The following is a 16,670-nucleotide window of genomic DNA, read 5'->3' as shown; positions in this document are numbered from 1 at the left end:
CTTATCCCTTTGACAAACTACGCTCTTGAGTGGAGGATACAATATATATTTAATATATGGGAATGTCTTCATGTCTTTAACATTGTACACCCCATTACTTTGATACAAGAAGCCAATTTGTATTGTATCAGAGAAGTACAAAGACACGACGCCGTCTTCCTCTCAAGGTGCTTCTCTCCCTCCGTCCACAAAGGAGCTTCATGCTAACACTTTTGCTAATATCTTCATACTGCTTTTAGATCTTAATGCAAGTAACCTTTATCCATAAAACAAACCAGTTGGATGGTTAATATCTCATCAGTCTGGACATGTTTCTGCCATTCCCTCACTCCCTGTGTAGTTATTTGCACTCCCTGTGTAGTTATTTCATAGTTCCCTGAAGTTAATAGAGAAACTGCAGGATAGTTTTTAGCTCTGTTACAGTAAAGTTGTTCTTCACACATTGAAGGTCAGCTGGCTGTGCAACGCCTCAGTCTGTTCAGTTCAAAGCAATACTGGAGAGAGCTGAAGGCACCGTGTACTGGGGGTTTCAGGTAAACACGGTTGCATTCAAAATAAAAAAACTCCAGAGAATAAAGTAGATTTGGATGGTTTGAAATACTTTTTTAAAGTAAGTTATTGGTTTCCAATGTTTGTTGTTGTTGTTGTTGTAGTTTTAAAGTATTTAGCAGCTCATCCAAATAGATTATCTTTCTGAATATTCATTTTTCCATTCTTGACTCTCAACATGCTCCAACTAAGCAGCTGATTCAATCAAACTTCAGTTTAACTGCATTTCTCAGTCTTTTACACCCAGAGACATCCCAAACACGACAAACCAACTTCTACCGGGTGATAAGTGATGATTGAAGGAGTAGTTTTCTCTCTATATTATTTTTACAAAACAAATATCTCACTCACTCTGCCTTTTTAGATCAGCCAAAATCTAAAATGTGCTTTAAAAAACTATATAACTATAATATCACCGTAGTCGTATTCTTGAGAAGTTCTTTAGAAGTATTGTAGTATCATGATCTGAAAAATCTGAAGTATTTCATTTTAAAAACGGCCAGATGAGTGAAAATATACTCAATTAACTGAAGTGAAATATAAAAGAGAGAAAAAACATACAGGTGCAACTATGAACTTTGACCTCAGAGGGCTGCTGGACACTTTGACTATTGTAGTCTGGGATCAAACCGCCGGCCCTAAAGGGCCTCTCGGAGCTACAGTGGCCCCAAACTACATGTCGTCCACTTTCTAGACTTCCTATTAAAGCTATACACATCTATTATCTGATGATAATACCCGTACTAGTTGAGGTGCCGTCACTGCACAGGAAGTGAGCGGATGATTTCATAATACTGAACTCTTGACTCGTCTTTTCCACACAGCAAAAAGCCAAAGAGACCTCAGAGACAGAGGCAACAAAACAACCGACTAAAACCTCTGACTCTCGCCTACGACGGGGACACGGACATGTAGTCCTCCGGGGGCCTGTTCACCTGTCACGGAGACCCACTTCATCACGCCGTTTGCCAACGAGGAGACACGGACGTTATCGGCATGAATGGACACGTCACAGAGCGGAGAAGTTACAGAAAATCCTCTTACGGCAGAGACAGTGGTGGAGTTTATCCATTTCAAGTAGAGCTCCATTCAATCACCTGTTTTTTTCTTTCTTTCGTATCTTCTTTTGCAAGAGCCTTCGTGACCTCCGCCGTGTTCAATGAAATGCCTTTTTTTTGTTGTTGTTTTTTGGCCCCAGCACATCCACTTGACTTAAAAAGAGAAGATTCAGCTACAGAAGAGTGTGGATGCAGAAGACAGACCCCGTCTCTCCGCCTGTCTCTGAACATGGCAGCACACGCTCCAACTCTTTCCCCCCACGCTTTTTCTGCCTGTCCCTAAAAATGCTGAGTCGCTGGAGGCTTAGGATGCTCTGACGGTTCGTACGTTGCCAAAAGTCACCGCGGGGAAGAGGAGGAGGAGGAGGGAGAGGAAAATCTCCATAAAAAGGTTTGGATTCCTTTTTCCTCAATCCTCCACTGGGTTTTGACTCAAATCTCTTCTACGGTCTGGAACAAAAGGGAGGCATTTCTTCTCTTCCGCTTTCTTTTTTTTTCTCTCTCTCCTTCGCTTGATTTAGAGGCGCACATTGCCTGTGTTTGTGGGATAAACAGATCTGTACGATGCTGACGGAGGAGTAGCCTGCACTCAGTTGTTTATGGAAACCACTGCCTGCCTGCCTCCACCCGTCCTTTTGTTTCAGGCTCTACATTGCACTATATTAGTGCAGCATGATATGCACACGTGACTTCTACCTTCTATTGCCATAAAACACTGCCTCTTCCACACGAGCCCATGCAGCAGAGGACCGGCCACCAACGCCACAACGATCAAAGATTAACAACGGCGGCGGGAAGCGATACTTTGATGTGTCACCTTAGACGTGAATCTCAAGTGAATATGTGTATAGATTTTATTTCTCACAAGGGATTTTTTTTGGGTTGTAGTAAAAGTACCTTCTGTGATTTTGTAGATTTGTGTCTGGTGTTACCACTTTTTATTTCTGCCCAGATCAAATGAAAGATGTAACTATGATACCAGCGGGTGACTTCATTTTAAGAATCGGCTGCTTTAAGAGTCATTTTTGAACCATAAATATTCAAATTCGAAGGTTTTTACCATTCAGTCAAATTGTGGGAAAACAAACTTTGCATCAATTAAAGAAAAATAAAGATTTAAATAGATATAAAAGATTTCAATTTAAACCACTCATGTCATGCAAATGTCATTTCTGCCTTACTGACGATAACTAAATACTAACAGTCCTGTCATAGAGTTTTAATACTTGAATGGGGCACATTATACTACATGTACACATAAAGAAGACAACGTTTTCTTTTGAGGTCACTTAGCAAAGTACACTTCTAAGTTTTTAAAAGGTTTTCATGTAGTGATCCGTATCATAGGTGCTCTGTCGTTTTTCAGTCACACTACATGGGGTGAAATATAGATACTAAAAAAAACAATCTGTACAAAGAAATTATATAACATGTTAATAACAATAAGAGAACACGCTTCTGCTGAGTTCAACGTGAAAGCAAACTGGTGTGGAGAATGTTTACTTTTTTTGTTGTTGTGGGATTTGTAAATAACAGCAATTTTTTATTTTTTTGGAGAAAAAAAATCTAAGTATGTGTACATTTATTTTGTATTGCACAGAAAAATGTTTAGTTTGAATATTGCAAAGTGGGTGTGTGATATTGCTGACTGTTGTTATCATGATGCAAGTTGTATGTTATGAAAAAACAAAAACGGAAAGGAAAAAAATGACGAAAGCCTCGGCCGTTTTTTGTACAGGTTGTTTATATGTATGGGAAGAATTCCTGAAAATAAATAAGAACACGGTTGTAAACACACAAAGAAAGTTATCCAGACATTTATTTCTATCTATATGTTCACAAGCGAGCAGGACCCCAAAGTAAAAATGTTTAAAATTGTGATTACAGGATAAGTCTTGTATTTTCTTTATTGTCAACAAATCCCATTAAAAAATTCCAACGATGTGTAGCTAAGTTACCTTAAATATTAAATGGCATGTATTTTCCGTCTATTTGTTCCTTCTCAAGACATAAATCTCATAATTATTTAGTTCTAAAGTCTCTGTAATTTCTTAAAACATCAATGTTACTGAAACAGGACTGAATTAGTTGGAGTGGACTATTTGTTGCTCGATGTCACAGAGGAACGACGCGTCAGGCTTTAGCTACACAGATTATACTTCTTAGTACGATCAATTAATGCTCGCGTTAGTCTTTTCATGGGATTTGTTGACAATACGAGAAATGAAGAACATAACTAGACATCCTTTAATGTGGAATACACATGAATTAAGTTGCTGAAATCTGAACTGCAGCGCATATCTCCGGCCTGCACGCCGCTCCCAACACGCCAGCTAGCCGTGCTAACAGCGCACACAACGGCAACAGTGCCGACCGCGCTAACCTCTTAGGGGGGGAACTGGAGAGCGGGTGCCGCGTCACGCCAGTGTTCATTTATTAACAAGGAAAAGGAGAGGCGGTCTGAGACCGCTCAAGTTTTCATTAGTGCAACATTTCACACGTCTTCTGCAAACATCCTCTGCCTGATGCAACATGTCAGGCAGAGGATGACACGTTGGAGACACGTTGGAGAGCTCGGAGTTTCTCCTTTTCCTTCATTACTGTTTTCTGGATGTGCACACTATGTTGCCTGGTTTGCGATGTCAATTCATTTCTGATGTTTGGCGCTTCTCAACCGCTCAGAACAATTGTATTAAGTGTTAAGTTGAAAACTACTCTGTTGGCATCAGTGGAGTTATTTTGGACTTTGAAGACTAGAAATTTGAACAAGACAGACGTAACAGACTGGGGATGACATTTTAAAGATGTGGGCGTTAACCAGGCAGGACGGGTCGAACAGAAGAGGACGCCACGTTGCATTACGTCGCTCACAAGACCTCCAGCTTTGAGGTCCTCTTAACTGAAGCGTGTCAGGTAAACAAAACAGCTGTGTGCACACATTGAACTGTTAGTCATGCTTTCAAATATTCAACAAAGGTCAGCAGTTCACATTTCACATCGAGTTTTTTTGGCAATTGTGTTCGAATTTGTATTAAATTGTTAAGTTGAACCACGTTCTTGATTACAAAAGCCATTTATCTACTAATAGTTATACTTTATTTTATTAGAAGTTTAATTTTAGTAATTTATTTTTTTATGCGTGGGAAAAAACAAAACACTGATTTTCATAATGAACCTGATTTGGAAAAACCTGATTAACCTCATTTAGAAAAAAAAAGAAGCAAATCACAGAATAAATTAGCTCCGTTATTTGGCTTCTAAACGTAAAACGCCTAATCTTAATGAGTCACTTACTTCTGTGTGTTATGAGTGATCAATAATCAACTGAATATTTGGGGTCACGTGCGAGAATAAGCCGTCAGTGGAAGCTTCACCCATGAAGTCCTTCACAGCATCGGATCGACGCGGCATCATGACTGATGTTCACAGCGTCTCAAGCGACAGAAGAAGGATCCACTGCAGCGGACGGCCACTAGATGTCAGCCCCCGACGACGATAAAGGAAAAGTTGCCTCTCAAAAGTCAATAATATGAACCTCCTTCTCTGCTCCCCCCTTGTCTCCTCTCTCCCTCGCTCACACTATTTGTCTCTCCATCCCTCCCTCTCCCTCTCTCTGAACCTCAAAGCGCACTATATAAAACGTCCCTCCACACTGACACTCAGATGTACAAACACCTCGGTTCTCGCCACGGCTCCTCCAAAACCTCGCAACAGAAATCTCCCCAGAAGACACTTGAGGCGTTTTCCCCGCGGTGGACATCTGACCCCCCTCGGATGAGCCCGAGAAGATCCATCTCCCCTCTCCCGCCTCAGGACCGCCTCTCCTCACACTGTGTGCTTCTCCTGCAAGTTCTGCAGCTGACCCCGGCTCGGTCCGAAGGGAGATTTTTCTTTTTCTCTTTTCATTTTGGCGTCTAAAGAAGATCAAGGACAGTTTGACATGAGGGGGGACGCTCCACAGAGAGGCATGAAGACCACATGTCTGTGGGCGGCCGCTCTGCTGCTGTCAGTCGTCTCTCTGGTAAGTTAAATGGCTTTTGGATTTTACCTTTTCATCTGTCTTCTTCTTCGTCTTCTTCTTGTCATTTTATACCTCTACAGGTTATGTGATTAATGTCTGCTCGAAGCAATATCGAGGAACGTACGCAAACAAAATTTCTGCGATGAAGTGAGTTCGTCTGGTTAGTGCAGGTACAACCTCACAAAGTCCCAAACAAGCAACATCTGAATCAGAAACCATTGCTGCATGATGTCAGTTGCAGTCCGATGACGTGAAAGTGGAGAAAAACGTAAAGCGAAATGTAATTTAGTTGATTTCAGACTCATTTTAATTGTGCTATAGCAGATTAGAGGCTTGCCATTCAAATGTCTTATTTGAATTTGAGCCCTGCGATGACAAATCCAGATCTCTAACTGCTCCGAGCATTGACTCATTAATATCGTCACAAATTAACAAAATGTCAGTGTGAACGCACAGGCTTCCCGAATCCAAATCCAAATCTGCATATTTCTCCCTCAGCACAATCCATTCCTTCCTTCCTTGGCGTCCTCCCCTCCTCTCTCCCATTTACAGACACACTTCAATAGGAATATATTTGACAGTACGGCGGAGAACAGCCTGAGCCCATTATGACAAACATACCAGAATGCTCCCAGACAGTTTGTGACAACCCAATTCCTTTAATCCTCGGAAAGACAGTAACCCCTCACCCACTGATAAATCTGTCAACAAAGCAATCAAAGCAGAACAGGAGCCACTCCTCTCTCTCCAACAAAAAAATTCCATAAACTTAATCCTCACAAACTTGACTGGCCTTAAAAAGCTCCCGTAGTGTTATCTGTGTTTAATTTGCATAGTGATGGAAAGAAGTCAATTACTATTAATTATTCTCTACAACTTAATACCCATTATCGAATTGAATTCACCGTCTTGAAAACCATAAACTCAATTTCACAGCTGACTAAGCGCACTAATCATTTCCTCCCCCCACTTTTTTTTTCTTTTTTTTTTTTTTTTTACACTTTACGAAGCCTCCCTGCTTTTGAAGCAACGGCGACGATTCCTCGATTCCAGGAGCAATAACATTAACAAACATGGATTCCCTTATCGTCTCAATTTAAAGACAAACATTAATCATCAAGTGTGTGAGTTACTCGTACACACAGCATCCTGGTGGTGAGGCGCTGATCTCACAGCATCACTTGTTTTTTTTTTGTTGTGTTTTTCTTTTTTTTTTCTTCCCAGACTCCGCTTCCAAATTGCTTCGCTATGCTTTAATGGGATGATCATAATTGTTTCGTACTCGGTGCATCCTAAGCTTTCGCCTGCAGCTCCTTCAACAGATTGACAGACCCATGGGAACCTCACAAACTTATTTTGGCCGCCTTTGAACCAAGTCGTGTGTGAAATAATATGATTATGCATTTTTCCTCTGGGTAAGTTGAAAAACTGGTGGCGATTCAGTCTCTCTCTCTCTCTCTCTCTCTCTCTCTCTCTCTCTCTCTCTCTCTCTCTCTCTCTCTCTCTCTCTCTCTCTCTCTCTCTCTCTCAGCCCCTCTTCTTAGATTCTCCCTCTCTTTCTCCCTCTCCCTCTCTTTCTTCCCCTCTCTCTCTCTCTCCCCCCCACCTTCTTAGTCTTCAAACTGCCCCTGCTCTAATATCCTGCAGTCTAACTGCGTTTAGTATTTATCCTCCTCAGAAGTCACGGTGATAATTGTGCCCCGGCATCTCAAAGCGGTGATGGGACCTCGGCTCTGACCGCAAGCTGCCTGTGATGTCTTGACACACTTTGTGATTTGTCATCATCTCTGACCCCCCCCCCCCCCCCCCTCCCTCAGGTAGCACTTTGATATCACTGGGAGAGTGTGGACCTAAACTCTTAGCGGGCGTCAAATGCGCTTAGTTGATCCATCAGCTCAACTACGGGGGGACCTCACAAGGCGAGACAAGATAAATTCACTATAAACCACTATGACGACAATCACATCCCAAGTGCACAGTTGGAGAAATACTCTAAAAGACGGCTTTAACACACGAGGGACTCTTAAACTACCTTCATCTCTGGGGGGAACATTTCTTCAAACACAGGCTCCGACTTAGAGCCGATAATCCATAAACCAATATGTATGTGTACTTTTTCTTCCTGGACTCCAGTGCTGCGGGAGAAGTACGTGGCGTCAGAAGGTCATAAGTAGTTTAAAACATGCTTTTGCTGCGAGGTGGCGTGAGACGGACTATCTGCATGAAAAAGGCCACAGCAGGTTTGATCCCACAACAGCCTCGTGTCCTTGAGCCAAAACTCTAACCCCTAACAGCTCCTCACGCGTTAAGCCTCTCCGGATGCGAGCATCAGTTTAAAAAATTAAAAAGGGACATTTTAAAAAGGAGTAAATAAACCCCCAAAACTTTCGCAGCGTGGTGGTTCACGCACACGAACCAATAAAAAAGGACGACGACTATTACAACTGAATGTTGCAGCCGAACACACACACACACACACAAACACGGACACACAACATCCAATCAAGATTGCAAAAGTGGCAGCCAAAATCCAGCTCTCTGCCCGCTTCTCTTCTTTAAACTAGAAGCTGTCGCACTCACAAATCTTCCCCGTGCCGCAGCAGCGTTCAGGTAAATGAAAACTGACACACACTTTCATTCTTCCTCGCAAGCTTTTTGTGTGCGGCCCACCGCCGAGTCATCTGGCTCCTCCGATGGTTCTATTAAAAGGTGGAATTTGTTGGCTGCTCGGGGGGTCCGGCCCATAGAGCGTCCTCCCGAGCTCCCCGAGGGAAGCCGGCGGTTGTTTATCCTCCTGTTTTTTTTTTTAAAGAGCGGACGCCTGCGCCTTATCGCAGCCTCGCCAAGAGAAGATAGCATTTAGGTTTGTGCAACAGCCTGCGCCTTCTACGCTGCATCTGGCAATCTGGAGAGTCGTTTCCTAAAAGGATTTCTGCATGCCGATGCTGTTTGTGTTATCTTGTTGAGGGATTCTGCCTCATACACCGAACCAGGGGAACAATATTACCAGACAGTTAAATGGGGTTGGGGGGGGTGTAGGACATGAATATAACAAACTGCAGGTTGAAAAGTTGGAATAACTCGGAGCCATGAAATGAAAGCCTCTCAATATGATTGGGAGATATGTTTGAATGTCTTTGAATGGGACGCTATATTTAGCATAAATTGCAAATTGAATTTTATTTTTTCTTCCGCTGCATTTGACCGATAAGACTTTGTGGAAGTTAGTGTGTATTTTCTGTATAAAAGCGACACTAAGCCTGCGTTTGAAAAGACATTTGCCAGGTAGGGTCTAACGATGCTTTTGTTTTAATTAAGGGAAGTAAAGGAGCTCGAGCGGTACTACGGAGAAAACTAAAACTTGTTATCTCAGCCTGTGATGCTTTGATTTTTTACTATTTATTTCTCGTGAGTTCCCTTATTGATGTAACTGTATGGAGGTGTAATTCTCAACCTCTGCAGTAAATACAACACATATCTCTAACACCCCCTGAAAACAAGTAACGTCTTCACAACATTAAGGCTTATACATTTAACATTATTATGATCAAAGAAGAAGAAAAAACATCCATAGTAACTATTATAAGAGTGTAACAGTCAAAGACTCAACTAATCTGCTACATCAGGACCGAGTGGCTTTGGCTTTTTGCAACACGAGCGAACAACTGACATTTTCCAACATGGCTCTTCCAACTTTAATCCCGTGAGCAGAGCTCAAACAAATCCCGAAAATAACCATAACTTTGTAGGAAAATCAGAGGTATAAGTGCTTTTATAAACATTGTTCCCCTTGTGGAGTATCAGACGCATCTAGCAAACTATTAGTCATGCAGATCACAACATGAGTGATGGCTGCGATTGGGTCTTTAATTGATTTTCCTGCAGATCATTTTGTTGATGAATAGTTTTGCAGTTTGGTCCATAGCGAGAAAACGGTTGTCATAATTTCTTAAAACTCGAGATTTGACCCAGTTTGAAACTCAAAGATATTTAAGCTGCTATAAAATCAGAAAAGCAGCATCCAACACTCTGTCAAATAGTTGGAGATTAATTTCCGGCTGATCCAATAATGAAGTAATTATTTCAGCAACACATCGTGTCTGATAGAGATCTCATTTAGAGGAAACCATTAGCACTTTATTTAGAGTCCAGTGCACAGATTTCCTTGTGTGATTCTTACAGATGAACAAAACATATTTACAATTAGTAAGTGATTCAAAACGACTGGTCTGCCAGTGGCTAACTTGAGGTTTATTAGCCAAAGAGTTGTTGTCCTCCATAAATGTACAGACATTTTGGTATTTATATTTTTTCCTTTTTAATCTTGTGAATTGTTGGAATGTTTTAGCTTTTCAGGACGCTACAACATATTTAAATGAAACAATCAGAGAGGTTTGGATTAGATAATCCCTCACATACATCCCATACAACCTGGAACAAACGTTGCTTTAAGGGGCCACACACCAAAAAGCATGCAGAACGCTGCGTTAACGTCAACGACTAAACAAGAGAAATGAAAAGAATGTAATGTATACAGTTAAATAAAGCTATCCAAGTGCAGAAACAAATCTATCTTCAAGCTGTTGAAGATATAGTTTGATATTTAACAAAACCCATTATTGAAAAACCAATATCTGTTTCACCCAAAGTCATCACAGTGTGACTGTTGACCTTTACGCTGCCATGTTTGTTTTTCTCCTGTCCTTTATCCAGCAGCACTTTCCCCTCTTTTCTCTCTGCAGTATCTCTTTCAGGCACATTCATGCATCTAACACACACAAACACAATCTCTCTCTTTCTCTCTTTGTGCCGAGGTTGCATGTTTTTGAAGCCGGAGAGGGGTAATTCTTGGCCCTCCGAGTGTTGGTGCAGTCAGTCGGGGTGTTCTGGATATAAACCTTGCTTTAGTCAGGACTGCCTCTGATCTGCCTAATCTCCCCGGGCTGGATTACAGGTTGGACTCTAATCCGTGAAGTGGGGTCTCTGTGAATGTGCCTCTGAGTGCTCTAATCCAGAGACTGTCAGGTGCTTTAGATGAAAGCTAATTGCATGTCACAGTTTGGGGACCATTCAGAACGCCGGTGACAACAGAGCGAGTTCCCTTCCACAACAACAAGGACTTTGGGTCTGACGAGGACTGGGCACGCACTTCAGATCATCTCGCAAGGGAATAGTGAAGAAATCCAGTGACATCTTCTCCTACAAAATTATTCATAACATGAAGTCGCAGAAAATGACGGCGCTTTTCAAAAACACACCGTTGGAGGCAATCTAATTTCCTGAAAGCAAAAATGATGAAACTTTTTGAGTCTTAAATCTCCTCTGATCGCATTGTTTAGAAAATATAATTCTACATCCACATCTCGATATGAGTACACACACCTCCACACACACACACACACACACACACACACACACACACACACACACACACACACACACACACACACACACAGTCACTAATTAGCCACTTAAACCAGCTCAAAGCAGTTTCCTAATATCCCTCGATCTGGTTTCAGGACTCCGTTGAGACTGAAACCTGGTTACTGAGAAGCATCAGTAATTACTGCAGTACGAGGAAAATTATATTTCATTTGATCGTTAGAGACTTCGGTCTTTTCCCAACTCAGAATAGAAGAATTCATGAAAATGAATTGGGGCTTACAGTCTGGATTAGGGGGTCAAACATAATTCGGACGATTATTGCAAATAATCTAAAACTGAATTGTCTCAACTCCCAAGAGATCAAGTGTTAGAAATCCATTAAACCAAAACATTCACTTGTTTGTTCTTTCTTATTATGATTATGAAGCAGGTCTAAGGGATTCTGTAATATAGGCAAAATGCACACTTTGAGAAATACACACAACCCGTATTCAGCATCCGAGCCTTTACAAGGAGCCTTTAAGGTCAACGCTCGGTCGTAACGACACAACTATACAGCAAAAACACCGTCTCACTGTTTAAAATGTTCCAAACCTGTTCCAGTTTATTCATGGTTGCAGTGTACGTGACAGGAAATAAACATGGAAGAGAATGAATCTGGGTATATTCAGACAAACAGTATGAGACAAATCATGTAAGTGTGTTCAAGTGACCCAAAATACAGGCACGAACCCTTAAAATCAGCACGATATGTCTCCTTTAAATTAGCAGCTGTATTAACCCTAATAATATATATATATATATATATATATATATATATATATATATATATATATATATATATATATATATATATATATATATACATTTACTTGAATGCATTTTCACTTTGAAAATCCACATAAAAAACTGAAACAAGCTTAAACCTGAAATATTATTGAACCTGCAAATAATCGACTTCATAGCTGCTTGGCTGATATTCTATACGATACTAATTCACTGAACTTTTACATCCTAAGGAGCTTTATGTTTGACTATAATGATGCAGATAAATCCTGAACAGGAATCCTCCCTCGTCCTCGTGCTGACTTTATCTTTTTACAATACATCAGCAGTGAGGCCAACATGACAGACTTTTGTTTCCAGCAATGGAAGACAAAAGGAGGTGTTCATTAATACAGTTTAACTGCCCCACTGCGCATGGAAACTGCTGGAATTCATATTTCTCTCCACCTTGTCACGACAATCCTTCTGCGGCTGAAAGTCCTGCAGCTTTCTTTTTGCTTTTTTTCTTCCACCTTTTTCATAAAACCAGCCTGCTGCAAAGATGTCCAAAACGTTTCCTGGGTTTGAAAAGGCTTCGATTCAAATCGCTCAGGTCCTGTTCGTCTACCCAGAGAGGGAGAGGGAGAGATGCTACAGCTACTGAGCCAAAGTCTCCGCAACGCCACTAACGGCTGATCCCCATCAGGTCATTCATCACGGAGGCCTCTTCAAAAACAACCGGGGGCGATCTTTTCAAAACTCCTCCACTCTGGAGCCGAGTGCAGCGAAGGAGCGCACGCTTTCAAGGGGGCGATCTCAACTCCTGCAACGGGTTTTTTGTTCTTCTCACCGTGCAAGAGCTCCTCACACTCTCTGGCCTACAGTGCTACAATGTCATCCAGTGAACTTTCTGAATGAGAGAAGACCTTATTTTCAGAGTATCGATCGCGGGGCGAAGGTACAAAATGTAAACGCTTCGACCAGATAGATCTGCTGTCACGTTCCTCGGCCCGGGTTTGGGCATCACTGTCACGGGCCGCGGTGGGGAATCTTCGCTCTCCCATCTGTGTGATTGTTAGAGGAGAGACACGGAATGAATCATCAATCATCCATTCAGGCCACATTCAGCAGGTAATAGTCTGCCGTTGCATCATGTCTGCACCCAAGAAGCGCTCCATTCATCTCGATGCATGGCAGGAATAACCTTAAATCTTGATTAGGACGAACCGGCACAAGGCGTTTCACACACTGCGAGAGTTGGTCACAGCATGAACGCATGTTTGCTGGAGGCACTCGTGGACGGGTGAGCTGGTTGGTGTTTTATATCTGCCGCAATAGGGGATCGACTCTGGTCTTGCTGTTAGTGAGCAGGGTTTTCCACAAACATGTCCACAGATTTCCCAACAGAGCGCTCAGCCTGCATGCGTTCACCCAACGGAAATGCCAGACAGAAGGCCGAAATTTAGCCAATTCTGCAAAACGCTGGGTAACGTGAGGTTAAGTTAACGTTGTGGTTCCAGCAAATTAAACTAAACACATCAGGAGTCGTTGTTGCAACTGTAACAAGACGCTTCTCTGATCCATCGCATGAAAGTCAGATGCTCCACATCCACCAGTCTGCGTCAATATTCTTATATTTTCTGGCACGCCAAATGAAGATCACTTTTATTTCCTGATCCGGAACCAATTAGGTGAAAGGTGTGAAATTCATGTGAATCCAAAGGATGTTAGTCTGGTCCGCAGAGGCGGCAAAATCCTCTAATTTTGTGGAGGTTTAAATGGTTTTGTTTTAATCACAGAAAACGCTTCCCACATTCGTCACCAGTCCCTGTCACATTCCATCCTGATACGAAGCTCTAATATACTCTGACAGAATCTGTATCTGTCATTTTAATGTTATGCAGTTTCAGAGTCAATCCTGAGAGCATTTTCTGCAGCTTTGTCGGGGATATGAGCGCTCTAGTGGTTACCAGTTGAAATGTTTCAGTAATGGAGATTGTGTTTGTGTCTTCTTTCAGGTTACCGGTGCTGATTCACCGAATCCAGGGCATTCAGACTTGAGAGAGCGCTCAAAATCCAGAGTGAAGACCTACTGGACTGAAAGCAGCAAGGCCGTCTCTATCAGCCGCCTGCTGTCCCAGACCCTCTACGGCAAAGAGAACTTCACCTCCCTGGATCTGAACTACGGCGAGGCCGACTCGTTCTCCAAGCAGGAGCAGTGGAACTGGCTTTACAACACTTCGAACCCCCGTGACGCTCGATCCAGGACAAAACGGAGGCCAATCGTCAAGACCGGCAAGTTCAAGAAGATGTTCGGTTGGGGCGACTTCCATTCCAACATCAAGACGGTGAAGCTCAACCTCCTCATCACGGGTAAAATCGTGGATCACGGCAACGGGACGTTCAGCGTCTACTTCCGTCACAACTCGACCGGTCAGGGCAACGTCTCCGTGGGACTCGTTCCACCAACCAAAGCCGTGGAGTTCCAGGTCCACCAGCAGCAGTTTCACCAGCACCACCAGCAGCAGCAGCAGCAGCAGCAGCAGCAGACGGCTCTGGAGACCAAGGACAACAAGCTGTTCAACTGCAGGGTGGAGTACGAGAAGGTGGAGAAGGGCACCAGGAACTCGCTGTGTGCCCACGACCCCTCGCAGAGCTGCTCGCAGGAGCAGACCCAGAGCCACGTGTCCTGGCTGTGCTCCAAGCCCTTTAAAGTCATCTGCATCTTCATCACCTTCTACAGCACCGACTACAAGCTGGTGCAGAAGGTGTGTCCAGATTACAACTACCACAGTGACACCCCGTACCTCCCCACGGGGTGATCACATGACCAGACGACGACAACAACAACAACCAAGAAGAGTAAAAAAAAAAAAAAAGAAGTGAAAAAGGAGAGACCGGCTGTCGGGTCTCGAACGATGTCAGATTATTTGGATGAAAATGGATTCAAGACACTTCCAACTTGAGACATTGACAGGCATTATTCCAGCTAACATATCCTTGACGCAAGACTGATATTGCTCCAATGAACAGACCTACCCCGAGGTCATTATGGGAGCATTTAGGGAAGCATTTATAGGCTTGCAATACTCATCTTATATGCATAGCAGCTTACATGGAAAGGAATTTCTCAAGCCAACCGTAAAAATATGTTGATTGTATTTATGTAAATATTGTGGGTTCCACACAAAGACCAGAAAACAAATTTATTAATGTTTTCTCCCGCTAATTTAGTTGTTTATGTTGATAGTGTATTTCCGCCTCAATCATGCTTTCTGTCTTTTTCCCAATCAGTTGCTGGTAATCATTGCAAACACGTAAATGTCAATGCAAATAAGAAGAATCTGTCAGTATGCATTAGAGGGCATAATGGAAAAATATACTTTGAGTGGTGTTGTTTTCTGCAGTGTGATTGTTAGAGTGAATATACCTCTCTCTGATATTGTTGTTGGAATGTCGTCCATGTCCGTGCATGAACCAAATGTGGTAAACAACTGAATAACGTCCATCTATATTTTCATGTTATTGCAGCTGTCAGAAATAATCTTCATCAAGACACCGGAGAAAAAAGAAGCGTAAAAAAAAAAAAAGTACTTTGATTTCAATTCTGTGATATCTGTTAGCGGTTTTAAGGCCACGGTAAATGACACCAGTGGAGGGATCCAATCAGATCGAACATGCAAGCGGGTAAATGTTGCAATAAATAAATAAAACTTGCAGAAATCACACAAAAAAACAAAGATACAGATGCCCATTTTCTTCACAGCTACTTAAAAAAGGTAACACAACTGTGCTCCGTTTTTTCAGTCTCCCTTTTAGACTTGCTTGACGTTGCTCACATTTTTATGACTAACAAGTCCTGCACAATACATTTCAACCCTTCCATCACCAACATGACAAGCAGCCAGTAGTACGAGGTGTCAGAGCCACGGTGACCCTGCGGTGTCCAAAAATAGGTATCGATACACACTTTGTGTTGAAAACATGCAAAATGATGATGAGAAAACAAAAACACAAGGTCAAATATGTTTCAAAATAGATATTCGTACAAGCAGAAGACATGAAAGTTCATCAAGCAAACGGCTGAAACAGAACTGTTAAAATGTGGTTTCTTGCTCCAGCGGAGACGGGACATGCATCAAACAGCAGGTGCTAATCACACATTCTACCTATCAAACGTTCACACCTCTGGTTATCAAAAGAGAGAAAGAAAAAGAAATCTAGATGAGACTAACACTGGCTGTTAACGATATTGGATGTTCCAATTGGCTATTAAACCTTCATTACATAAATTGGGAGCCAGTGGCTCAACGTGAAGCATTTAGAGGAAATGAACACAGTGTAAGTGGGAGCTCTGCAGAGTCAACACCACAGAAAGAATGAATTAAAATGCTGATGAAAACCTGTATTTATAAAAAAAAAAAGAAGAAAAGAAAAGAAAAGCACAAATGTGCACCTAGGGGCCCAATCACTGCTGTCTATTTAAATTCAGTGCTCTTTCACAGTGCACGCGGTGGTACACACAACACAGTAACTGCTAATGGCAGCCTGGACGACATCCAATATGCCAACGCGGGGTGTGTTTTCTGACAAGGCAGGCCGAAGAATAGGGGTCTGCCTGTGGGATGAGCGAGCATAAAGAGGAATTTATGATGTGGAGGAACAAGGCTGGCAGAAATCACTGGGAGCACCTGACTCGTAAATTGAGAGCATGTTTCTGTCACCGAGAAGAAGGAATGACTAATGTCTCCGATTGCTGTTTGGGCCAGTTCTTTCATCTCAATAAAGTGACTTTGATATCTCTCCACCGTTACCCAAATGTGCCAAGGACAGTTTGTTCAGCTTCAAAGAATTAAAGCAGCACTTTGCCGAGACAATGCGGCCTCATTATG

General features: G+C 42.3%; 2 protein-coding genes across 2 annotated transcripts in view; both read left to right on the top strand.

Moving 5' to 3' along the window:
- thsd7ab (thrombospondin, type I, domain containing 7Ab) overlaps positions 1-3,390 on the top strand; it is a 127,227-nt gene extending 123,837 nt beyond the window's left edge. The window contains exon 29 of the mRNA XM_068569159.1: positions 1,374-3,390. Within this exon, the coding sequence (XP_068425260.1) occupies positions 1,374-1,464 (91 nt within the window). The 3' untranslated portion in view covers positions 1,465-3,390. The remainder of the gene's footprint in view (positions 1-1,373) is intronic.
- A 1,841-nt stretch (positions 3,391-5,231) lies between these two features.
- On the top strand, positions 5,232-16,577 carry LOC137781303 (neurexophilin 1). Its single transcript, XM_068569995.1, has 2 exons — positions 5,232-5,628; positions 13,797-16,577. Exons 1-2 carry the CDS (start codon positions 5,548-5,550, stop codon positions 14,598-14,600), a joined length of 885 nt encoding a protein of 294 aa, XP_068426096.1. The 5' UTR covers positions 5,232-5,547; the 3' UTR covers positions 14,601-16,577.
- The last annotated feature ends 93 nt before the right edge of the window (positions 16,578-16,670 follow it).

The sequence above is a fragment of the Clinocottus analis genome, unplaced genomic scaffold, assembly GCF_023055335.1.
Source record: "Clinocottus analis isolate CAN_PGR_092001 unplaced genomic scaffold, fCliAna1.0.p SCAF_9, whole genome shotgun sequence".
Taxonomy (NCBI): domain Eukaryota; kingdom Metazoa; phylum Chordata; class Actinopteri; order Perciformes; family Cottidae; genus Clinocottus; species Clinocottus analis.
Note: the sequence above shows the minus strand (reverse complement) of the source record. Positions and strands in the feature narration are given on the sequence as shown.

What these genes read in the sequence shown, in the direction of transcription:
- LOC137781303 (XM_068569995.1), top strand. Translation starts at nt 5,548, where the DNA reads ATGAGGGGGGACGCTCCACAGAGAGGCATGAAGACCACATGTCTGTGG. An exon ending in TGCTGTCAGTCGTCTCTCTG is followed by an intron (nt 5,629 to 13,796) that starts GTAAGTTAAATG and finishes GTCTTCTTTCAG; the next exon opens with GTTACCGGTGCTGATTCACC.